This window comes from Epinephelus fuscoguttatus, linkage group LG19, assembly GCF_011397635.1.
Source record: "Epinephelus fuscoguttatus linkage group LG19, E.fuscoguttatus.final_Chr_v1".
Taxonomy (NCBI): domain Eukaryota; kingdom Metazoa; phylum Chordata; class Actinopteri; order Perciformes; family Serranidae; genus Epinephelus; species Epinephelus fuscoguttatus.
This window is the reverse complement of record NC_064770.1, coordinates 5,275,966-5,302,054: the sequence shown is the minus strand read 5'-3', so window position 1 is coordinate 5,302,054 and position 26,089 is coordinate 5,275,966. Positions and strand designations below refer to the sequence as shown.

Below are 26,089 nucleotides of genomic sequence, written 5' to 3'. Positions count from 1 at the left end.
CAGCCAGGCACCACCACCAAAGAAAAGGAGCAGGCGGGATGACCTTCAACAGGTACTGCTGGAGAAAGAAATAATCAGAGTGAAGATGGAGACCAAAAAAATAGGCTACAGACAGAGCAGGAGAAGTTAGAGCTAGAAAAATAAAAAATAAAATTAGAAATTCAGTTGCTCTAGCAAGAACTTAATATGCCACTCTCTGCGCCTGCACATATCTTGGAAGAGGGGGAACAGACCTTTGTGTCCCTTTGAATAAAATTAATTTGAATTTCTTGTATGTTGTATTAAAGAAAAAAAGATCAACTATATTTGTTATGTTCTACTGTTATAGCCTCTTATTTCCCCAGTTAAAAAGAGAAGAAAGATCAACTTTATTTTATTTAACATTTATTAATGAAACTGTAAACAATTAAGTATTTATTTGCAAAAAATGTATACTATGCATTTCTTTCTGTCCTAGGCTATTTGTTTTCAAGACAACAAAGTCTGTCTGAAACTTATTATGAGGTGTGAACAATTTGTGTGCAGGCTAGTTGGCCACCGATATCCCCGTGCACTGCTGGGATCACAGGCTACAGATCGTCCTCCTGCACCAGCTGATGATCCTACCTAGGGAGGGGGATTCTCTTGGTGACAGATGTTGTGGAGGACCGTGCATGCAGCTATCACTGTGCAGACTCTTTCAGGATGCATCCGCAGCTCCCCATGAAGGCAGTGAAACCTAAAACACAGATTATAAGTCTCCATGTTTACCTACATAATTGTTTAATTAATTATTCAGCATTTGAAGACATGAAATTCATACGTTATTATTATTATTATTATCATTAATATTATTTTCTTTTTTTTTATTATTTGTTCATTTTTAAGTTAGTCTATAGATGCAACTTACCTGCACTTGAGGACAACGATGCATCGCGCAACAACTGACCTAGTTGCCGAGTGGATGGTATTGTAGCGCCGTTCTTGGTCAGTCCTTGGAGCAGTTATAGGTGTCATCAGCCAACGTTTCAGTGGGTAGCCACTGTCACCGAGGAGCAGCCCGTTCACCCTACCAGCCTCGAAGTCCCAGTACAGCACACTCTTCCGGAGGATGTGAGCATCATGTGTGGATCCAGGCCATCTTGCGGTTGACAAAGAGATATTCGTGCTGAGATGGTGGCTGGATCTTGACATGGGTCCCATCAATGCAGCCCATGATGCCCAGGATGGCGGAGGCCTGGCAGAACCGTTGCTTCATCACCACTGCCTCTGCTTCAGTGGGAAGGTGAACATGAAGCCCAAGGCGGCGGCTCAGTGACAATGAAACTCCGCGGATGGCCCAACAGGCAGTAGATTTGCAGACACTTATCATGTCAACGACTGTATTTTGGAAAGCAATCAGCAACTGTAAGGCTGGTGGTAGTGCTGCGTTGTGGCCCGACATAAACTATAAATCTGGTGACAGCTCTTCAATACGTTCAAATAGATTTCTCCTACCGAATCGAAACCTCTCAATCAGCTCCTCGTCATTATGTACGTCCAATGGATTGCTTCTGTCCCTAATTACTCTCTCCCCATTATCAAGCTGCGCTCTCTGCACACTAGAGCGCATGAGCACAGCTTGATAATGGCCATACATTTGCTCTTGACTAGGTGTAAGATTTACGCCCGGTCTATTAGGTCGGACTTAGAACACCAAGTTACAACTGACTTAACTTAAGACCAGGCGTAAGCCCTGTTGGTGCAGCCGGCCCCAGGTCCCTGAAGCCCCCGCCGGGGGGGGGCTATCAGACAGTATAACAACTTCCCCCTCAGCAGCAACATGTAACTTGCACACAGACACACACACATGCTGCATACCCACAGAAAGCTCAGAATCTCTGCTACACGCTCATATAAACCATTCGTATGACCAACAAACAGAGTTACAACACCAAGTGATCAAACAATGCGAGGCGAAAACACAGAAATACGAGCGACAGACAAATAAAGCCGGCACAGCGGCTGCTCTGATGTCAGCATGGTTGCATCCACTTGATAGCAGAGTCTCCACACGTTCCAACAATACCATTTTTATCCCTCTACGACCAAGTTTCACTGATCCAGCAGCCAAATATGACAAAAAACAACAAGTGCTGTCTTACCTTTGTAGTATCACAGAGAAAAGTATAATCCACAGAAATAAAAACCGCTGAAATGGAAGGACTACTTCTCCCAGCACGCTTTTGTAGTCTTTCCGGCTTCTTTGACATGCTTAGCCCGCTTTTCAAAGGCTCTGATTGGGTCAAAGTGCCTGTCCGTCACGGAGCGTCACTCATCCTTATCGCTTTGTGATTCGCTAGTCGTGTGGTTTACCTGAAAAAAAATGCGCAGAACTTGATTCTATTGGCTCTTACGATTCCAACAAGGTGTCATTTGTCAAGATTGACCAATGGGGACCGAAGATATCGCCGCGCGTAACAACAACGGGGCTCTGTTGCACTGAAAGCTCATTACGGACAGAGACGCACCGGAGGCCAGCGACGCACTACTGCTGTTGACAGAGAACTGTTCTGCCGCTTTTATTTATTTTATCTCCATGACAAAATGTCAAGTGATAAGCACAAATACAGCCGAGAAGAAGCTTTGGCCTTGATATTTTTGGACAGTGGGGCAAATGTTGCTGTTGAGGACTCTTCTTCTGACGACAACAGCCTGATACAGCCGGAGCACTCTGATTCAAGGTACGTAATCTCAATTGTACTTATAAATACATTTACAGAATTATTTTTTGTGGAATTCGGTGTTATGTCATCACTCCTTTATTTGTTCTTGTAAACAAAGCCCCAGCCATTATATGAGACCCAGCTAGTGCGTTTCAAAATAAAAGAAACGCAGTAGACTTACTATGGTTTTTCCCCTCTTCGTGACATATTTTTTTGATAGATTTTTTTTTTTTTTTTTTTTTTTTCAAAAACAGGTTTTTCTTAGACCCATAATGACATTTAAATGAAATGAAATGAATTTTACAACTTGGTACCTAAGAAATCTCAAATGGCACTAATTGTGCCAAATTGTGCCAAACTTGAGGACGCCTAGGCATTTCTTTACTAAAACCTCTGTAATTTTTCTCTGATTTATTTCAGCAGCATCAACCTTCTCACAGGTGATGTCCAGATGTTGTTCCATGGCTTTATTGAGTTTTTAGGCTACTGTGGCATTATATTCACAGGGGTATTTACTGTAAAATGACATTTTTTTAGGCAAGGGAAGAAATTCTTCCATTGATGCTGTGTTCCATCTGCATTTACTCTGACACAGTTGCATCAATAGTGATGCTGACACTTCTGATGGAATCTCACAAGTGTGTGTTACCTTTATTGTGATACCAAGATAATGCACATAAAGCTTGTAATTACAGAGGTATACCCTGTTTATTCTGAGCATGTCATTTTCGAGCAGGAGCCTCAAAAAGGGACTCAGGGAAGAACTTAAAATGGGAGGTTCATTATGGAGCAGAGAGAACAGGCTCACTTATTACATTGTTTGTGTGTATGAAGTTTTAATACTGTTTATGAGCCAAGAATGTATGTCACCTTCAACTGGAGACTGAATTAATCAATTAGCTACAACTGTCCCTTTTAGAGGGTGGTGCCCTGAGGGGATTAAATGCAAGTTAAATTCTTTTGCTCAGTATAAATGCTGATCATTTCCAATACCCTGAAGTTAAGTGTAACCACACTACATTATCTTTTGTACAAATCAATGTGATTACACCACATCTTTTGGTGCCCCATTGTAATGTATTTTTGTTACACGACTGATTATTAATTACAAATTGATAACAGATTACAAATTACTGGTGATGTCCAAATGAAGCTTCATGAGCCACCAGTTGTTTTTGCTGAACCCACTAGATGGCACTCTTGGTGTAATGAAAAAGGTTCCAGGGATGGCACTCTTTGTTCAACAAAGGGTTGAAACCAAACTGCATTGCCATCCCTTGAGCCTTTTTCATTGCACCAAGAGCGCCATCTAGTGGGTTTGGCAAATACAACTGGTGGTTCATGAAGCTTCATTTGGACATCATTACAAATTACATATATTATGTCAAAATCAGCAGAGCCATCATTTTAGCATGTTAGCCAGACCCAGCATGCACCTGTTGGTCATGTAGCATTGTGGGTGTGTTTTGTTTGGGTCATTCAGTGCGCTCTCCAGATGGTGCATTAAATCAGTCATGAATTAAGGTACATAAAACCTTATTTTTAGCTATGCAATGATACAGTAAAGCTAACAATAACCATAAGCTGTAATTACATCAGCCTTGATTTTATAACATTGTTGTGCATTTACACAATGTTCACCAACTGCAGGCCGCGGCTCGGGTGCAGCCAAAGCCCCCATACCATCAGTGAATGATACATTCAGCATGTGGAAGCTGATTGCACACTGAAATTTTTCTTGCAGCAAAATTAGATACTAGTCATTTTCTCTTAGATAACTCCTGTGTCTGGAAACACACATGCACGCACGCACACACACACACACACACACACACACACACACACAGACGCGCCTGTGCATATGCGCAAATCTACTCTTGACCTCATTTGCTCTTATTGCCTCAATTTATTTCAGTTGCATCAGAACACTTGTGTAAGCGTGTGTGTCAGTGTGTGTGTGTGTGTGTGTGTGTGTGTTGTGTGTCAGTTTCAGATCTGCTGATCCAGAAGACACTAAAAGCCTCGTCACTCTCAGTCTAGCATGACATTTTGGCATTCAGATGTGCAAATTAAACTTAATGTTTTAGTTAAAATGCCAGCTTTCACACTTCATCTGCTCTGTGCACTGCTGCCCCCTGCTGGGAAGGCCAACTAAATTACAGACAGACCAGCAGGAAAGGCCACACACTATGTCTTAGTCGCACTGATGCATTGAGTTTGGTATATTTTTTATCAAAGGATAAGGTTGGCATTGTTCTATATTCTTCTGAAGGTCAGACTGTGCTTGAAATTACATAGTTTGTACAAAGTTTTGTTTATCAGCCTGTCTGAAGGCAAAAGTGTTCATAGCTGTTGTGAATAGAAACCACTTGTGGGGTGAAAAGCTTGTTGTCATGGAGTGGGCAAGACTCGATGACCATTCAAATGCATATCAGTGGATAACAGTGCACATTTTGAGACAGTCTCTGCTTGAAGATATTTATTGTGTTGCACTAGAATGTGCACACACAAAGAAATGACAGAAGTAGTCTATAAAATGAAAACATCTTGAGAGAGAGTTCAAACCCTGCCCACTTTGACTCTTGTGCACACAGATTACCAATCACCCTTCCAATTCATAGATTTGGAGGGAAGATGGGCTCAGAATCTGTTTGAGGATCCTATAATCCCTTTTTCTGAGGTAAAGTGCTACTTTTACTGGCAACTAATGCCAGTGTGCCTTTCGACTATTTGCGTGCAAAAGTTGTGTTGTGTACACTGTTGTGTATGTGGTGTGTTGCAGCTATCCTGCTCTGGTGTACGCAGTGTGCTTTGAACTTGTGGGACTTTGACCAGAACTTTGTGAGCACAGCCAATGGCTGGAGGCTACTGTTTGTGCTGCATTAAAGATGGATTCTGGCTGTGTGATGATACAAAAACAAATCATCATCATATTGGCCTCAAAATAAAAACATTTGGTGGGCAAATTATCAGCATTTGGATTCAGCTTTGAGGATATAGGGATCTGGCTAATATTAATACTCACACTGCCTGTAGATCTTTCACAAAGTAAACTTGTAAAAATGTAGAAACTAATGCCAAGTATTTGCAAACTGCTATTTGTAATGACGTTTGCTGCAGAGACTCTCTTCTCAAAATACAACATGTAGCGAAACACCATACATAGTGCAAGAGCCCTGTTTTTAGCCATGCTAGCTATGTGGTTTTTGGGATGGTTGGTCGATCGGTGAGTCAGTCTTTTGGTCTGTCCACCACTTTGGTCCAGACTCACGTATCCCAACAACTGTTGATGGGTCGCTAAACATTTTGTATAGACAAATACCACCAGTGGTTTAATTTGTCAAGAGTGAATTGTCTCAGCCCATTGTCATCTCCAGGTAATCAACTTTGTCACATGTGATGTCATGTGTGATACTGACACCAAAAGCAGCCTTAGCGTCTTCACGAGATGCACAAGGCTTTCAACAAAGTCCAATGTAAACATCTTGGTAACAATACATAATACTGAAAGCAGCTGATCTAATATAAAGAGCGAGAAATTCCAAGTAGAGCAAGAGGGCGAGGAAGTGGACGGGTTAAAAAAACAGATTTTCTTTCAGGAGACTGCTGTTCATGTCCAGTTTAAAACCAAAAGTCAATCTTATTTTAATGTAATGTTATGTGACTTATGTATGGGTGTGATGTCAGTGACGTGACATATTTACATCAGGTTACATGACGTTTTTACATAATCCTATAAAAAAAAAAAAAAAACATAGCCAAACTGTGGTCTCTTTAGTAAACCTAACCAAGTAGGGGCGGTTGTAGCTCAGATGGTAGAGCAGGTTGTCCACTAATCGGAAGATCAGTGGTTTGATCTCCAGTCTGCATGTTGAAGTATCTTTGTGCAAGTAACTGAACCCCAAATTGCTCCAGATGGCTGCTTCATCAGTGTGTGAGTGTGTGTAAATGGTTACTGAGTAGTAGTGATGTCCAAATGAAGCTTCATGAACCACCAGTTGTATTTGCTGAACCCACTAGAAAGCGCTCTTGGTGTAATGAAAAAGGCTCAAGGGATGGCAATGCAGTTTGGTTTCAACCCTTTGTTGAACAAAGAGCTCTTTGGAGACTAGAAAAGCTAACCGCAACTGTTTCAGAATGTTAACCAAGTTACAAGGTGTTTCACTCAGGAGATTGCTGTGCATCACATAAAGACGTTACAGGGTGCCTTTGGCGTAGGCAGGATAACCTGGGAATGAGAACAGGACTGCAGAGAAATTTGCAATTCTTCTTTTGCAATTCTTCTCAGAAGGTAAAGTCATATGACTTTGGTGATTATCCTGCTTTTCATTTAGCACTACCAGCAAAACAAAATTTTCACCTATCCAGTGAAACAGTCTGCCATCTACTCGAGGGACAGTCAGAAATTCTGTACAGACATTCATGGTTTTAAGGCAGTGGTGGACTTTGGTGATCTCTGACTTTTCCTCAATCGCCACCATGAGGTTGACATTTCTGTTGCAGCATGAAATGTCTCGACAACTATGGGATGGATTTCAATGGTATTTTGTACAGACATTGATGTTACCCACGGGATGAATCCTAATGACTCTGGCCATCATCTGACCTTTCATTTAGTGCCCTCATGAGGTTGACATCTTTGGTTTTGAGTGAAATATATTACCAACTACTGGGTGGATTGCTATGAAATTCAAGCCTCCAAAATGATAAATCAGTGTGGTTCATTAATGTGTTTTTAATAGTTTTGGACAGCAATGGCTGGCTAGAGTAAGAAGCTATATTAGACTTACACACCCACACACACACACACACACACACACACACATTAGGACACTTAATTGTTGGTGTGGTTTAGAATGCATGATTAAAAGAAATGTAAGATTTATGTATGCATAAACACTGATTCAAAATTGCACAAGCACCCTCACTTTTACATCTGCTCTCTATCTCTCTCTGTCACTCTCTATTACCTAGTTGAGGGAAATGGGCTCTTTCCATTTTGTCCCTCTCTCGCTTGCGCACACACATTCGCTCTTCTCTCTCTCAGTCAGACAGCCCTGCCAACTCAGGCAGATTATATTAATGAACTGAGGTATTGGTGTTTAATGATGTGGAATGGAGAAATGGACAATGTGACTTTATAAGGAAGCTTCACAGAGCTAGAGTTGGTGAGAGGCAGAGACAAAGAAGGATTGAGGGAGGGGGTGAGAGGGAGAATAGCAGTAAAGGAAACAGGACTTTTTGCTACTTCTAATTGTTTAAAATGACCTCAGCTATCATGATACTGTACCACTGTGTGTTTCTACCCCTTTGTTGTTATGTTACGTGGTAAATGGTAAATCTTCTATTTAGATCTAATCAAGACTTCATTCAAGGCTTCATTTGGACATCACTACCAACTAGGGCCTGAGCTGAAGGATTGCTATGGATTTTAGGGTATTTAAAGGGCCAGTGAAGGGCCAAATGTACCTGAGGCTGGAGCTCCACATAAGTTTAAGCCCTTATTGGCACCACAGCCTTTTATAAATGTAAAGAAATGATAAATAAATTGCTCGTCTATTATCTTAAGGGGGAAAAAAAGTCTTTTTTTATCAGTTTAGGTTTTTTCTAGAAGTGTTTTATATACAGTAAGCTCCTAAATAGACATTTCTGTTTGAGTTTGTGACTCATAAGCACACATTAAGTACATTATTTTTCCCTCTTTTTTTGAAAAGCGCCCTTGACAAAACCTTGGAAAGACATATACATAACATATTGTTATCTACTTTGAATTTGGATGTGAGGCTTCATGATATGGCCCCATTGTGTTTTCCAGCTAATACCTGCTGTATCTTGTTTTGAGATAATCAGGCAAATATGTAAAACCCTTTATTTCAGTATTTTGGAACTTATATAACTCAATAACAAAAACATTGATTCTATCAGTTGTGGAAACAACTTCAACATTACCTTTCAAATGAGACCATACATGTACATATACTAAAGATGGAATAAGAACAGCTTTTAATTTATTTTGGGTATGCCTTAGGTAGACATTTAAGGTGAATTAAAATTAATTTTGCAGGGCATTTATACTGTACAAAACATCTGGTGGCCCACGTGCTCACAATCCACGGGCACTATCCCAGTTCATCATCCATGCTGCTCATGGAAAAAAGTTGGCACAAAGTTGACTCACTGCACACAAAGTAGCTGCTTCACTGAAAGAAGACATGAGTACATCATTCTGTACCAGGACTTCCCTGGGTTACCTTTCCTATCTGGGGTTGTGTATGTGGTTGAGTTACCGCCAGGCCGCCGTGCTTGCTCCTTGCGACCAGCTCGTTTGGCACAGGTGACTCTGCTGGATACCATTTGGGTGCCGTTCCGTCAGACTAGTCAGCCGGCTCGCTCTTCATTGTGGTTGTTCAGAATAAAAGTGTATTTACATAGATCATTTGGTGTGGCTTGGCTTTCTCAGTCTCTTTTTGTCTTCAGAATGTCTTGCCTCCGGCGTTGGGGCGTTGGTGGCTTAGTGGTAGAGCAGGCTGTTGCCACAGCAGCCTGGGATCGACTCCAGCCTGTGGCCCCTTGCTACATGTCACTCCCTCTCTCTCTCTCCCCCCTTCACGCTTGTCTGTCCTGTCAAATAAAGGCTAAAAATGCCCAAAAAAATATCTATTAAAAAAAAAAAAAAACTCTGGCGTTTCCTCATGTCCGTTCAGCTCAGAGGCCTCTCCAGCTCTCCCTCCAGGTGCAGCTAGTAGCGGCTTATGAGTCAATACTACCAATCCCCAAGAGTGACGTCAGTGCTAACCCTGCCTTCTACCACCTGCCTAAACCACGCCCACATCTACAAGACATTCATTAAACTATCAATAAAGCTATCATAACAAATGCTATCTAGAAATGTACAAGGATTTTGTCTAAAAATGTTTTGAAATGGAATAAGTTGTAACTATCTGATTATCTCTCAGTACTTCACAGTGTGTGATGCTTGGCAATACACACACGTATTGGTTCTCCTGTGCAAAAATGGTCCTGCGAGCACAGGGCTGCGACAAGTGCTTGCTTGACTGTCCCTACGCTCTCAAACTGCTCAACACTTGCTTGCACTTCAAGTTGACTTTTGAGACTTTGGAGGCAGGGGTGGAATAAACAGAAATTTGCAGCGTAACTGTCAAGAAGATGTTGGGGAAAAAAGTTAAGTGAGGAACAGCCACCTCTACATTATTATCATATCCTTATCATTTAGAACACAGCAAAACCACATATTTGCCATTCGACAACCATTTCAGTAATCAACTTAAAGTAATCTCACAGAATGTTTGTGAAATGACCACAACCTCTAAACACTGCTTTATGTGGGGGTGGCATGTAATGTATTAAGTTATGTGATGGCAGCACGGTTGGATTTTGGCACCAAAACTGCTTGATTAGGTATGGAAAAACATTTTGTTTTTGGTTAAAATAACTGTTTGTTCTGTAGGGGACAAAAGTATGTGTGATATAATAATATGATATGACTACATAAAGGACTTAAGTACAAGTTTAAAATCAACGTTGACTTTTAGTTTCACATGGTTAACAAACAGGGTGGGTGAAAGTCTGGTTTTACTTGACCCATCCACCACCCCAACCACCTCCCTACAGGGACTTTCTTGCTCTTTATACTACCTTTAGGTTAACATTAACCACAGCCCATTGCATGATGTCGCTGTACCAGGGACCACTACAACAAAGGATCACACCTGACTTTCCATTGGCACTGTTACTGTGGTGCCAGCTTGTAATTTTAATACATTACATGCCACCACCACATAAAGCGATATTAACAGGTTGTCATCATTTCATGTATTTCTGTGAGACCAGGTTGAATTAAGAGCAACCCCAGTAAAAAAAAAACTAACAAAAAAAACAGGATGCTGTGTAAAAGCTGAATAAAAACATTATACAATGACATGTAAATTCTTTTTGACACATATTCAATTGAATACAGTACAAAGACAAGACGTGTAATGTCCAGACTGATAAACTTTATTGGTTTTTGTTAGTATACACTTGGATATTTGATTCCTGCAACATGTTATAATAAAGTTGGGACAGGAGCATGTTTACCACTCTGTGGTATCACCTTGTCTTTTAACAACACTGAATAAGTGTTTGGGACCTGTAGACACTAATTGTTGAAGTTTTGAAAGTCAAATTCTTTCCCATTCTTGCTTGATATATTACTTCAGTTGCCCAACAGTTAGGGGAATCTGACTGATCCTGACCCATGTTGGGCTTCACAATGGGCCATATATTTTCAGTGGGAGACAGGTCTGAACTGCTGGCAGGTCAGTCTAGTACCTGCACTATTTTACTACAAAGCCATGCTACTGGAACATGTGCAGAATGTTTCTCATTGTCTTGCTGGAATAAGCAGGGACATTCCTGAAAAAGACATCATCTGGATGGCAGCATATGATGCTCCAAAACCTGTATGTACCTTTCAGCATTCATGGTGCCTTCACAGATGTTACCCATGATGCCATGGGCACTACCCAGAGGACACGACATCCATGATTGAAAAAAGAAAAAAGAAATATGGAAATATGGACTTTTAATACCACAGCACACTTTTCCACTTTGTGTCGGTCTATCTCAGATGAGCCCAGGCTCAGAGAAGTCAGCGGTGGTCCTGGATGTTATTGATATATGGCTTTCACTTTACAAGGTAGAGTCTGAACTTGCATGTGTTGATGCAACACAAAATGTGTTAAGTGACAATGGTCTTTCAAAGTGTAGTGATATTCTTTTTACAATCATGTTGGTTCACAGTGCAGTGTGGCATGAGGGGTCATTCAATGTAAGACTAAAGTCTTGCCACTTTCATACAGAGATATCTGTAGATTCTCTCTTGATATTATTGTGCATTGAGAAACATTCTTAAACTGTTGGTCTATGTGCTATACTTGACAGAGTGACTAACCTTGCTTGTGAAATACTGAGCCTTTTGAGGATGCCCCTGTTTACCCAATCACGATAATTTAATCTGTTACCATACAGGTGTTTTTGAGCATTCCACAACTACCCAGTCTTTAGTTGCCCCTGTCCCAACTTTTTTGGAACGTGTTGCAGGAATTCAGTTCAGAATTAGTGTATATTTACAAAAAACAATAAAGTTTATCAGTTTGAACATTGAAAAACTTGTCTTTGGACTGTAATCAATTGAATATAAGTTGAAAAAGATTGGCAAATCATTGCATTCTTTTTTTATTTATGTTTTACAGTGTCCCAACTTTTCTGGAATGTGGGTTGTCATAAAATCATCAACATGTGATACTGTTTCTTTTTGTAGCTCCCACTGGCAACTTTGTTGCTCTAATGTTGTGTCATGAAATGCAATTACAGTGAAATGCAATTAGAAAATATTAGCTTATAGACAATATTGAGGTGTCTATAACAACAGGGCATTCTGATGTAGACAGGGTAATGAAAGTGACCAATCCCAAAAGCAGATACATCAGCATCTGTATAACCTAGTGGTTCCCAACTGGTAGGTCGCAATCTAAAAGTGGGTCTCGGGTCCATTCTGAAAGGACCATACGTGACTCGCAAACATGTCAATTTTAAAAATAAATAATTTACTTTTAAATACAGTGAATTCCTGGCACAGAGCTTTTATTCTGAAGGGCTTTCTGCTGTAGAGTGAGTGAATAACTGACTTTTGATGGACAGCAAAGTAGCTCAACGACATGGCCAAACACAAGTATGATGCTTAGCTTATTAAGCTGGGTGGATCTTGAAATAATGACTTACACCCTTTTTATAGTTCTCCATTGAATCAATGCCGTCGTAGGTTACAGCATAGGCTCTACGTCAACGTGGAGCCTATGCTGTAACCTACGACGTAGCCTGACGTGCACCTCCCCAGAATTGTACCTACGCGTCGCGGTGACACGGACCGCCGGTCTGTCGCTGTATACTGATACCATTTCCCTCAGTGGAAACAAAGCTTGTATTTACTTGTATTTCACAGATAAGAAACAATAAATTGTGAAGACAGTAAAGCCTCCACTAAAATAGCATTTTAAGTCTTGTGTGTGATTTATCCTTCAGGGATTTATCCAGGTTTCATATGAGAAGAGGAAATCTCTTGCTCGTCGCTAGGCTAATCAATACAATGTAAAATGCCATAGGCTTGTGCTAATAGCGTTAGCATGTTGTATTTGTAGTGTGACAGTTGTTTTGTCAGTGAACCTTGTGAGTTGTAATGGAGCCAAATTGCGTGTAGTTACCTTTGTTAAATGTTGCTGTTGTCCCTGGTTTTATATGAGAAGACTGCTAGTTGCTAGGCTAATTTATACAATGTAAAATTCCATAAGCTTGTGCTAATAATGTCAGTATGTTGTATCTGTGGGTATAATGTGTCCACAAGTGTTTGTCTGTGAATGCTGCGAGTTATAGTGAAGCCAATTTGTGTGCTTGTGTTTGAAATTGTCTCTATTAAGCCATGTCTAATGGGTGTTTTGGGTGTGTTTTGAATCAACTAAACTTTACAGCACTTCACAGAAACCTCTGCTGCCGACTAGTGTTTTGGAGGTGTAACTACAGAGTGACACACTCACCCACGCAGAAGTAAAAAATGCTCACAATGGCACAGGCGACGTGTGTAGGCTATGTACGTAAGGTCTATGCACAACCATAAATCCTCTTTAAGGAGAAATCTGGACCCCATAGCTGGACCAGTTGGGAACTGTTGGTCTATTCCATTCCCACCTCCACTGCATCAAAAGGGAACTTGACAAGTGAGGGAGTGTTGATCAGTTGCGATTGGGAACAGACAATCTAGCTCATGCCTGCCACAGCCCCAAGCTTACGGGACCACAAGTGTGCATGTGAATCAAATATGCTCCAATGCAAGGATGCTTTTCTGCTTGTGAATACTGTTCTATGCACTCTTATCTTGTGCACACACTATGTGCACAGGTTTTGAGACCAATGAAATGTCATAATGTGCAACCATTAATACACAGATGATGGGAATAATTTCTGAGGTTGTGAGAATGTTTGTACCTAAAAACAGGGTTATGGATGAGAAACTTTCTTGAAACATTCACATAAATATTTCCTTCCCATGATTTCTAAACTTCACTGCATATGTAATGTAGGGGAAGTTTCCCATGTTTTTCACTGATGCCATTCCCCCTGATATGTCTGCAGTGTTACAGACTATGCATGTAGTGCTTTAAAAGTAAAATCAGAGCTCCTCTGGTGCAGCAGTGAGACAGCACTGAGCTCTTGTGACTGTTCAGATGCTGAGCATTGGCCCAGCTGTCTCCTCAGCAGTGCGCGAGCGCCCTGTCCACGGATAGTTGTTAGATCTTTTTCCTCTCATCCCTGTGGTTTCCTTTGATATGATGCATCACGCACTGGTTGGTAAACATGAGCGGAGTGCATGCAGTTTGCTGAAGTTCCAAACAGTAACTAGCACTGCCATTTGGAGGCACCACATGTAAACTTGCCTTTAAAGCTGACCCAGATAGAGCCTGGAACATCCTGTTGAGAAAGGTCTTTGATCTGTGTCCTCTCCTCAGGCTACAGTTGGTCTGATCCGGAACCTGGCACTGTGCCCAGCCAATCAGGCGCCACTGAGGGAGGCAGGTGCTATTCCACGATTGGTCAACCTGCTGCTGAAGGCTCATCAGGACACACAAAGACATGCCTCCTCCGCACAGCAGACGTACCAGGTCTGGACCATGCACACGCACGCACACACACACACAAACAAACACAAACAGTTGCCTCATTCTCATTATGTGTACAAACAGATCTTAAACACCACGTCTTTAAAGCTGTACCGGGTCACTGTCTTAGGGGCTGTCCACACCAACGCGGGTATTTATAAAACCGTGACTCTTTGCTCACGGTTTGGCCTTTCATCTACACGTAACCGCAGTTTTGGGCCCCTGTAACCGGAGTTATTTGTAACCGGAGTCCAGGGTGAACTTTTTGGAAAAGTCCAGTGTCAGCAGTCATGTGTGGACAGGATAACCGCAGTTATTTTGTCTCATCTCCACTGTATGACGTCACAGTGTGCAACGTAAACAGAAAACAGCTGTGTTATTACCTGATCCAGTGTGTGCGAGAGATGATTTGAGGATGGACCTAAACAAAATACTGCCGCTATTTATATCAGCACTTTGTGGCTGTATCATATAAGTAACACTACTCAACCACATCCAGCAACAGAGGCGCAAGAGTGTGCTATTACGGAGACTGCTCCTGCTGCATAATAGTACGCTTGTTGTTGTTTTTCCAGTAATGATGTTTTACTGCCTTCTGATTGGCTACAATGGCCTTACAGTTAGGAGTTGTATCGCCACCTACTGCTTTGGTATGTGTATTACATTGCTTGATAGTGGAATTTGCGGTGTTATGTGGACGGAGGTATTTTTATTACACCGCTCATATGGACGCAAATTTTTTAAAAACTGGATGCCAAAAAAGTTTGGTTTTAAAAATACCCATGCTCGTGTGGACTAGGCCTTAACCAGTAGCTCAGTAACTGGCTGGAGAGCATTAATAGGAGCCATTTACCTTATAAAATGCGCTTGTATAGATCTAATTTTGTACAGAACTGAACAGCTTGAACCAGCAACTGACTGAACATATTGAGCTATTTAAATAGCTTTGAGGTTCAAAGAGAACTACACCCATTTAAGACAGTCCAAAAATCAGTGTTGGTGAGTAGTCAAATACAGTAAACAAGTAGATTAGATTAAGCAGCTTTTGATTAAGTATTATAAAGCAGATTAAGTCAGAACTATTGATTATTACCATTTATTAACAAATGTTCAGAGAAGTTGGTATTTTAGAAGTTACCTGGCCAACCAAATAATCCAGCTTGGTGCAATAACCCCACCTGGACTCTATTTTCTGAAGGCAGCTGTTTGACTTATAGGCATTTTGTACCAAACCACTTTTCATTCGATGCATCTAAAATAATGTGACTTAGCTATAAAAGCTAGAAAAATAATTATTTGCATAGCAGGTGATCTGTTATTTTAGCCTGGACTCACTCTGAAGTCACTGATAATCCGGCGCTTGGGCAGTGACTTGCAGTTTCAAAAACCAATGGAAAAAGGCACCCTTTAATGCCGGCATGATACACTGCCCGTTGCCATTATAGTTTAATGGCGCCCAGCGGCATCAGAGAGAAAAGCAGTTGGATAAGGACGAAGTTAAAGGGAAATTTCGGTTTATTTCAACCTGTCTCCTATCGTCCTAAATTTGTTTCAAGAGACTAGTGACATAAAAATAATAGTTAGCATGTTAGCCGTTAGCCTAGATACAGCCAGGGCGCATAGTAGCGTCAGACCTGTTAAAAAGTAAGTGAACGGGCATACTTCAAGTGCAAAGTTAGTCCACTAAACAAGCTTTTTTTCCATCATCTAGCTCTGCTTTCCAAAGCACGGCCGAAATATCACGAGAACAAGCAGTGATCTCATAGCGTGCCTGAACAAGCACCAACAGCTGGAAGGATACACTGACGAAGAGCTTCGTGAAATTGAAGAACGGAGGAGGAGAGAGAGAGAGGCGCAACAGGTAGAGGACAACAAAGGAGGAATGGCTGCTGCAAGGCTGCGTAGCTCTGGCGATTGGTGGTGTAACGTTACCTGTGAATGCTGTGCTCCAATGCCCACAGAAGAGGAATGTCTCTGTTGCAAGGAATGGGACCGGTTGCAGCCTTATTTTCAAGGTCTGGATGTGACCGAGGACAAGACACCTCCACCTGGAGTAGTATCCAGCTGGGCTTTATCTAGAGCTTGCGAGATTTCAGGCACGGTATGAGATCGCTGCTTGTTCTCACAATATTTCAGCCGTGCTTTGGAAAGCAGAGCTAGATGGTAAACAAACATGGCGCCACACCAATAAGGTAAGACAACACGTTTACATGTCGTTTTCTATATGTTCTCTGACATTTATCCTAACGATATGAGGCGGTCTTTGTGGAGAAAAAGCTTGTTTAGTGGACTAACTTTGCACTTGAAGGTTGCCCGTTCACTTACTTTTTAACAGGTCTGACACTACTAATGCGCCCTGGCTGTATCTAGGCTAACGGCTAACATGCTAACTATTATTTTTATGTCACTAGTCACTTGAAACAAATTTAGGACGATAGGAGACAGGTTGAAATAAACCAAAATTTCCCTTTAAGGCGGGGAAAGTCTGAGTGGGGTGGGTGGGAGCGGTGATGGATGGGTTCAACAAACACACCTTCACCCAAGAGAGCAGTGTTCACGTCCTGTAAGATTCTAAAGCTAAACCCTAACCCTTTTTTCCTAAACCTAACTACTTGTTCTTGATGCCTAAACCTAACCACGTATTTTTGATGCCTAAACCTAACCATGTGTGTTTATTGTTGAAGGGAAAAAAAATGCCAATTTGCGGCATTGTACCAACATAGTACGTTGATTTTGAAAGAGACTGTATGTAAACGTTAAATTTCCTGTGAAAACAGCAGTGTATCTTGAAAGAAGACCATGCATGTAACAGGCAGAACTTGACACGGTGTCCCAGAACGTCAACAACCAATGCACCCAGGGTACTCTGCACGTTGTACGTGGATGTGGAAACCAAAAGTCAATATGTTACGAGGTTGGAGTGAGAATGTGTTGGTTACTTACAGTTTTAAGGTTATTTGCCAAGCTTGTTGTAGATTTGTGATATGCAAGTTTCCTTTGTGGCACTCAACATCATGCTAATGTGTAAGACTGCTACACGTGATCACGCTCATAGTCACAAAACTAGGCCTATCACTAGGTTTAAATATCTTTGTCTGGAAATAACATATAATTAATGTTGATGCATAATGAATAATGTTGGAGTACTATTTCTTAATTAATGGGCTATATGGGATTTTCTGGGTAATAGTGTAAAAAAAGCATTCAAATACTGATTTGGAAACTGATTACCATGGCAATAATCAAAGTTTTGAAGCTTCAAAGCATGGAGGCATTCAGGTCAGCCCTATTGTTTTTGTAATACTAATCAAGTATCCCCATCGGGGAAAAAATACCCTTTTTTATATGCAGCCACTCCAGCAATCTAACATTTTGTTTGCCAAATTAGATTCAACTGTCTGAACTGCTCAAAGTGTCTTTAATTGCTGATTTGAACTTGATGAATTCCATCTGTTCATAAGGTACATGTATGTGAAATGTCATCATCATCATCATTATCATAATCATCATCATTATCATCATCATTGCTACATAATGCTCCCTGTTCTACTGGGAGGAAAATTGTCCATCCTTATTGCTTTCTTTGATGTGTTGCTGCCTGTCTTTCTGTTATCAGGATGGTGTTCGTATGGAGGAAATAGTAGAGGGCTGCACAGGAGCGCTCCACATTCTGGCCAGAGACCCTATAAACAGAGGAGAGATTGCCAGCATGCAGACAATACCACTGTTTGTACAGGTACACACACATGCTTGCATGAAGAAATCAGGTTGCACTGAGACATCTGACATGATATCAGTGTTATGAACCTTAGGACCCAGGTTGCTTCTGCTTTCTTCTAACACCTGTGTCCCTGAATTGTTTGCAGTGGCAACTGAAAGTTGTTTGAAGGATGGAGGAAGTGTTTGAAAGTTAGATCTCACTGGTGGAAATCTATTTCCCTCCTGAAGACATTTTACCCATTTCAGGTCTGATATTGGTAATAGATAAATATCTTGTCCTACAACATGCATTTGTTTTTACCAAGCCTGTAGGTTTGGTTTCAACTTTGGTAGAAACAGTTTTTGCCAGTACGTCTAATACATACAGTCGATGAGAAACAGAGGTTGGGAGAAGTTTGCCTGGAGGGCTTTCTGATAAAATGGAATTTGTTGGTTAAGGTGAGGAAAAAAAATGATGGTGATGATCAGACGTTGCGCTAGACTTTTTCCTCGCTGGTCATTTTGACCAACAGGGTCATAAAAATCCGATCATAATCTATTTTTACCGGTCATTTTAATTTTCGTTTTTAAATGATAATAAAGATATTCAAAGACATTTAGTTTTCATTCATTCGTTTTTAATAAATCCAACAAGCAAGTTATAAAGTGTGCATTAATAAGAACATGAATGAAAAGACGAACAGACATCCACAAACCCGTGCCATTAGGCTTCGCCCTGGACACCAGACGGCACTAACGCGTCACTAATGCGTCCGGTGTGTCCAGGGTGTTATGTAGTTATGCCTGTAGGCTCGGTGACACAAAATTAAAATTGTACTGAAGTGATTATGGTATTGAAAAATGTGGTCGGTTATGCACTGTTGTGTTATTTTAAATTATAAACACGGTATTTTCGGGCGGCACAGTGGTGTGGTGGTTAGCACTCTCGCCTCACAGCAAGAGGGTTGCCGGTTCGATCCCGGGCGTGGGAGCCCTTCTGTGCGGAGTTTGCATGTTCTCCCCGTGTCAGCGTGGGTTCTCTCCGGGCACTCCGGCTTCCTCCCACAGTCCAAAGACATGCAGATTGGGGACTAGGTTAATTGATAACTCTAAATTGTCCGTAGGTGTGAATGTGAGCGTGAATGGTTGTCTGTCTCTATGTGTCAGCCCTGCGATAGTCTGGCGACCTGTCCAGGGTGTACCCTGCCTCTCGCCCGATGTAGCTGGGATAGGCTCCAGCCCCCCCGCGACCCTCAAGAGGATGAAGCGGTTAGAAGATGAATGAATGAATGAATGAACATGGTATTTTCTCCTCACGTTCTTCAGTGCGTGCTGTTGTTATTTTATTTTGAAAATTGACCGGATTCTCTCGTCTTTTCTGTGTCCGACTTCCTGTTTGGTACGATCCGCCCGATCCAGCTTGACAGAAGCGCTCGCGGCTCCCGTGAAAAATAGACCAGACACCGAACTGAAGCACTGCCTCTACTCCACAGGTGCTCCGCTCTGCTCAGCGGCCTGTGTGGACAGTCAGATAGGTTAACACAGACACTGACTGAAAACTGCCTCTGCTGCTGGGCGCCGTGCTTCGGTTCTGCGTCCCGTGTGTCCAGGGCGTTATGTCAACAATGCTACATGAAGCAGATGAATGACTTTTTCTCTGCAGTGTGAAAACGGCAGCCACTTAAAGTGATCGTTCAGGTTTTTGGACATGAAGTTCTGTGAAACGCTGACCATCTGTCTTGCGGGCCTGCACGGCAGAGTGATACTGGCCAGAAAATAGTCCCAATTGATAGCAAGGTCTGACGTAATGCGGGGATGTTGTAAAATTATTGAAATAGTCTAACAAAACACATGCATACTTTTTTGTAGCTTAAAACCTTTTGGTTACGTGTCCCCCGTACATCATCAGAACTACTTTTTCTCCGGTAAGCTACGGGCAACCCCATCATTCTAAAAAAAAAAAAAAAAGTTGGCATTGTACATTTCTGCAAACCACAGACACGTTACATTTGCATATTGAACACTGCTTATTGAAATTTTCAACGTATCGTCATATAATTGTTTTTATGATTTCTTATGAAAATGCATACACAACAGTTTGTATGATTCCAACAAATCTATGTGACATGAATGACATTAGTCCTTAATATACAGTTAGGTAATTAATGTAAAGTAAGGAAGGTTAGGTTCAGACAAGTTAAGTTACTGAGGTTAGGTTTCCAAAAAAAAAACAAAAACATGGTGAGGATGTAGCTTAAAATGACTTCAAGGTCAAATATGGAGCGTAGACTGGTGGCTGAGAGGTGCCAGTTCACCTCCTGGGCACTGCCGAGGTGCTCTTGAGCAAGGCACCAAACCCCCCAACCGCTCGGGGCGCCTGACCAAGGCAGCCCCCTCACTCTGACATCTCTCCACTTTGTGCATGTATAGGTCCTGTTTGTGTATGTGTGTGTATTTCGGACCTGTGTGTTAATGACAACGGAGTGAAAAAATTGAATTTCCCCTCAGGGGGATTAATAAAGTATATAAAATAAATAAAAATAAAATAAAAATAATCTACAACCAGTTTTGTTGTTGGCCTCTAAAGTAGGTCTGCAGCTTGGTAGGCGTGTTGCCAAGTTTACACACCATCCACCACAACTAAGGATCTAACACACCAAGCCCATGCTTGGCCATAGGTTGGGCCACTGGTGAGTATTTGCTGCCCTTGTCGGTGTGGTGTGTCCTGCACCACTGGCCCTCAACAGCACTGGTTGGCCTTTTTTTTGGCCAATTCAGCATGTTGAATCTGCATCTGCAGAGTGGAGCCTGTTGACCAATTAAATCCTTCTGGTTGGCAGCTCAGGGCATGAGAAGAGAAATGGAAGTTAGAAAAGTTTACAAAGACCGAAAGTGGAGAGGGAGTGAGGTCGAAACAAACTTGTTATATTAAGTAATGTTACTCTCCTTTGGCCATTTAGGTCTTTAGCAGAAACATTGATGGTTTGGGTTATTGTTCACTGGCTCACGGTAAGTATACTTTGTTCTTTCAACATTAGATTGTGTTGTTAATATGCTAATTAGTAGTGATGTCCAAATGAAGCTTCATGAACCACTACTTGTATTTGCTGAACCCACTAGATGGCACTCTTGGTATAATGAAAAATGCTCAAGGGATGGCAATGCAGTTTGGTTTCAACCCTTTGTTGAACAAGGAGCGCTAGAGTGGACATTACACCAAGAGCACCATCTAGTGGGTTCAGCAAATACAACTGGTGGTTCATGAAGCTTCATTTGGACATCACTACTAACTAGCACCAAGATGGTTTTCCGGGTCCCCCTTTTTGAATGACAATTATAGACGATTGCCATTTGCTTGTGTGGATTGGTATGTCCTCCCACACAGGTGCAGAAAACAAGCACTTGTTGGCCGGTTTGATGTGTTCATATGCAACTTTTTGGCTGAGACATGGTGATGAGAGGCTACACAGAAAGGGGCTCTCATCACTGCTAGTTCTCCAATGTCAGTTTGATGTGACTGGGCCTATAGTGACACCTCATATCGTACAACCAAGTTCATTTGAGGCATACTGAAGGGAAGACAACTTTGCACAGTCACACCCACAGACAATTTAAAGTCTCTAGGAAGGCTAATCTCGACACAAAACCGGGAACACACCAGCCAGACAAGTCAGATGAAGAGGTGTCACTGTGCACTGTTTAAAGACAGATACTAAATGCATATCTTGTGCATATCTTGTGACAGAAACACAATCATTTCATTATTAGTCTGTGTTAAAAATACATCCCAGACTCTAAGTCACAGGCTCATGTGGTTTATGTATGTGTTTGTGTGTGTGTGTGTGTGTGTGTGTGTGTGTGTGTGTGTGTGTGTGTGTGTCCAGCTGCTGTACTCGTATGTGGAGAATGTGAAGCGAGTATCAGCGGGCGTCCTGTGTGAGCTGGCCCTGGATAAACAGTCTGCAGAGCTCATCGATGCAGAGGGAGCATCAGCACCGCTCATGGAGCTGCTGCACTCCAACAATGAGGGAATCGGTATGTCTCTCCCTCCTTTCCCTAATCCTCAGAGGCATGTATCAGCTAACAACTAGATATTGCCCGGTATGTACTATTTTATGCAAAGATGTTTCAGATTGACGTATGTTAGTATCTAGCTCGGACATAACTTTAACTGATGGGGTTAGCCTCTCCTAAAACACAGTCACTGAGTTTCCAGCTGTCTGTTTTTCTTGCACACTTGTGATTGTTACTGTGGGTGAAACTGTTTCTAAAACCAAAATAATACAACAACAACAAAAAAAACAACAAAAAAGAAACTTTAATTGAATCAGCAATAAAACTTTGTGAATTGTAACTACTTTTAAACTTTTAATTTCCTTTAAACTTTAGTAAGGCTAAACATTTATATCATGCAGTAACTGAATAAAAAAAAAAAAAAAAAATACATTACAACCAAATGATTTACAGCTTCAGTGGAAACCAATGGTCCTGAGTTGGAAGACAGATGTCATTCATTGGTTTAATACTTTTGGATTTGTTGGCAGTAAGAAAATTTCAAAATAACACCAGCCCTGTGGTTTAAATTCATCCACATGGTGGCATTAATCTCACAGATTGTATTCCATAACATAAAAAATTGCTAGCATGACCTCACACAACCTCTCTCTGTGTTGATCTCCAGCCCCTTGTTTACACGCCGGTCCGGCTGCGCGTTCATGTACGTTCATGTGACCCCCCCCTCACCCCCCCAGGAGCCCTTGGCCCTCCCTCCCTATAAAAGGCTACAGCCAGTGAGCAATGGCAGGGCGTATTTTCGAAGTGAAATGGAGTCAATTGTCCATTTTAATTAGCGTTACAGTAACGTTAGGCACATGTCGCTATGTCGATTCAGTTAAATTTAATGTTACAATTGTAGCATGGGTTAATGTCCGGAGCTTGAGTTATTAGCGGCTATGTCCCAGCAATGGGTCAGGCGTTATGGTTGTGTTAGGTGAGTAGCCCGGCAGCCCAGCTAACATTTGCAATTAGCATTGTAAAATGTAGCCCGGCAGGCAGCCTGGCGGGCTGTGTTTAGCTATTTCCCTGCCTACTTCAGTGATGATAGTACCTGTAATAAATGTAATATATTTGCTGAGATGGAGGCGAGGCTCAGTGACTAGAAGAGCTGGTAGAAGCACTTCATAGCTGTAAGTTACTAAGTTAGCCGTAGTAGCTCTAGTGCTAACTCCAGGAGCTAACGCTAACGTCCCTTCTCTGTGTGAGCTGGAGCCATGAGCCGCGGGCTCACTGAGAAGAGTAGGAATGTTAGCGTGGCAGCCGACTAGTGCTAACACTAACGTCCCTACTCTCCTCCACGACTCCGGCTCACGGAGAAGAGTAGGGACGTTAGCGTGGCAGCCGACTAGTGCTAACGCTAACAGGAAAGCAGGAAAATAGCTAAACACAGCAGAGACAGAGAGCGAGTGAAAGACATCGCTAACTGCTAAACTAAGCCAAACTAAGTTGGCTGTTTAGGTTTTATTTCCTCGCCCCTGTGGCGACTGAATCTGCCTGTAGTGAAACCGGGTGCTTCTTCCTCAGGCTCCACTTCACTCAGCTGCCAGCACAGCCAGTTAGCCTCCACTAGCTTCCCAGCTAACGTTAGCCCTGGCTCTCCGTTTGGATCCAACCGGGGCACCGATCCCTGGTTTGTTATTCAGGTTAATGTGGGAAGAAGCAGCAGGTACATCGGGCAGCTGAGTGAAGTGGAGCCTGTGGAAGAAACACCGGGACCGTCTGGATGTAATAGTCCACGGGGATGCTGCGGTGCTCGGCTGCACAGACGAGGCGAGTGGGGTGGGGGGTGGAGAGCAGAGGTAGAGGGAGGAGTGGCTCATGACACACTTTGTTTTGATCTACAGGCAGTGCACAACAGCAAACCTAGCGGTGAAACGATTTCGCTTATTGCCCCTTTAAGATGATCATTTCAAACAAATTACAGCAGACGGTACATCATAATTTACCCCCTCTCTTACGCATTTTTTGGCCTGACCTCTAGTGTGTGCAAATAGCTAGCCAAAAAACTGAACGTGCTCCTGTGAGTTTTTTTTTTTTTTTTTTTTTTTTCCTCGAGTCTATAAGGAATCCTTAGTGCTTCCTTCAATGCTGCACAGCATTGCCAGCAACCAGTGGGTTAGTTTATTCCAAGGTTTAAATACAGGATGGTTTGATTTGGCATCTTAATCTTATTGTTTGTGATACAGCTTCCTGGAGGTGAGGTCTGCCTAAGAGGAAAAGTTCTTAGGGTAAGAAGTCCCGATACAGATTAGTTACACATTGTTTTTTTGAGATTTAAAAAAAAAAAAATACTAATTCGGCTCATAAATGTGGTTTTGATTTGAATTTTTTCTTTTAATACAACAAACTGCAGTGTCTGTATTAAAAAGGGGGATATGAAAAAACAAAAACAACAATTGACGATTACGATGATTAGTTAAATTTGTATTAATTCTGTACAGTTTCTGCTCATTTGTTGCATACAGTCATTTAAAATAAACCTACGATGTTGGTAAAACATCTTGAATTTATGTTTATTTCCTTGTGTAACAAAAGCACGTGGTTAGATTAAGGCAACAAATGCACGTGGTTAGGTTTGGGGGAAACAAAACCATCAGAGTTTGGCTCAACATTCATACACGAAGTGAACACCAGGCTCCTGGGTGAAAGTCTTTTGTTTTTGGAACCATCCACCACCCCTCCTGCCCTATAGGGACTTTCCAGACCCTTAAATTACTTTATTCTCTGCCAGCATTTTAAACTGACACTGTCCAGGGGCATTATAAACTGATGCCGCCCAGCAGCGCGTCATAAAGCTGCAAAAGCATGCCTTTTTTTTGTTTGTGTCTGACGCAGAAATCACTAACCAAGTGGCAATATTGATAACTTGGTCATGAGAGCGGGTTGCCATGGGATAACATATTTTTGGATGAACTAAATATTATATAATAATGGTTAACTTATTGCTTTAGAGTGCAGTAGTGCATCAGAGGACAACTGAGTGTCTGTTTTCTTCCCTTTGCTCGGAATTGACTGTATTGTTGCTGTCTCCCTGCAGCCACCTATGCTGCAGCAGTGCTGTTCCGAATTTCAGAGGACAAGAGTTCAGACTACAGGAAGAGAGTGTCAGTGGAGCTCACACACTCCCTCTTCAAACATGACCCTGCCGCCTGGGAAATGGTAAGAACTCTGTCTGTGTGGATAAAGGCCTTAGTCATTGAATCAACATGGGAAAACCCCAAAAACAAATAAATTTTATTATTTTTATTTATCATAAGCAAGTGCAGCTGTACAGTACACTATTTTGAATATGCAATAAATGAAAGTTACTCCAGATGCAGCATGACATTAATGCTTGACATTCAGACTTGATTGATGTATTGGTTTGATACATTGTGAGCACATTTGAATATTGGGGCCACGTGTGGGGCCTCTTGAATATGTGGAATCTGGTCTTAACTATCTTAATAAACTACAGACCAATTTCCAATATGCTATTCCAATATGCTATTCCTTAATAAACTATGTGCAGTTAACTGACTACTTCAGCAAGACACTACTCTGGTGAAGGTTGCATATAATTTCAGAATGAAATGAATCAGAAAAAAATTACTTTCCTATTATTGTTTATCTGGACCTCCACATCCTTTTATACTTCTGTTCACAATTCTCATTGGCAGGTTGGAAAAATGGGTATGGGTCTCAGGTCCAGCCTTACCCTGGTTTCAGTCTTACTAATCACATCTTATTCTGGGGACACTCCTTTCTAAAGTGTGTTTAACACACCGGTGAAAATGGCCATCATTTTCTCTTGCATTTTTGAAAAGGACACGCCTTCTCGGAAATGTGCGCTCCCCCTTTTCTCGTCCTCAAGGAAACAAACACACAGAGAACAGAGAGATTAAACTCCGTTTTATCAAACGTGTGCTCATCCGTGAAGAAAATATTTTTTCCAGCGGA

General features: G+C 41.7%; 1 protein-coding gene across 1 annotated transcript in view; it reads left to right on the top strand.

Moving 5' to 3' along the window:
- The window catches only part of LOC125878809 (junction plakoglobin-like), a 237,920-nt gene that overhangs the window by 187,823 nt on the left and 24,008 nt on the right, over positions 1-26,089 (top strand). Inside the window, exons 11-14 of the mRNA XM_049560200.1 lie at positions 14,246-14,398; positions 18,012-18,131; positions 21,979-22,129; positions 25,188-25,309. Of these exons, the coding sequence (XP_049416157.1) occupies positions 14,246-14,398; positions 18,012-18,131; positions 21,979-22,129; positions 25,188-25,309 (546 nt within the window). The remainder of the gene's footprint in view (positions 1-14,245; positions 14,399-18,011; positions 18,132-21,978; positions 22,130-25,187; positions 25,310-26,089) is intronic.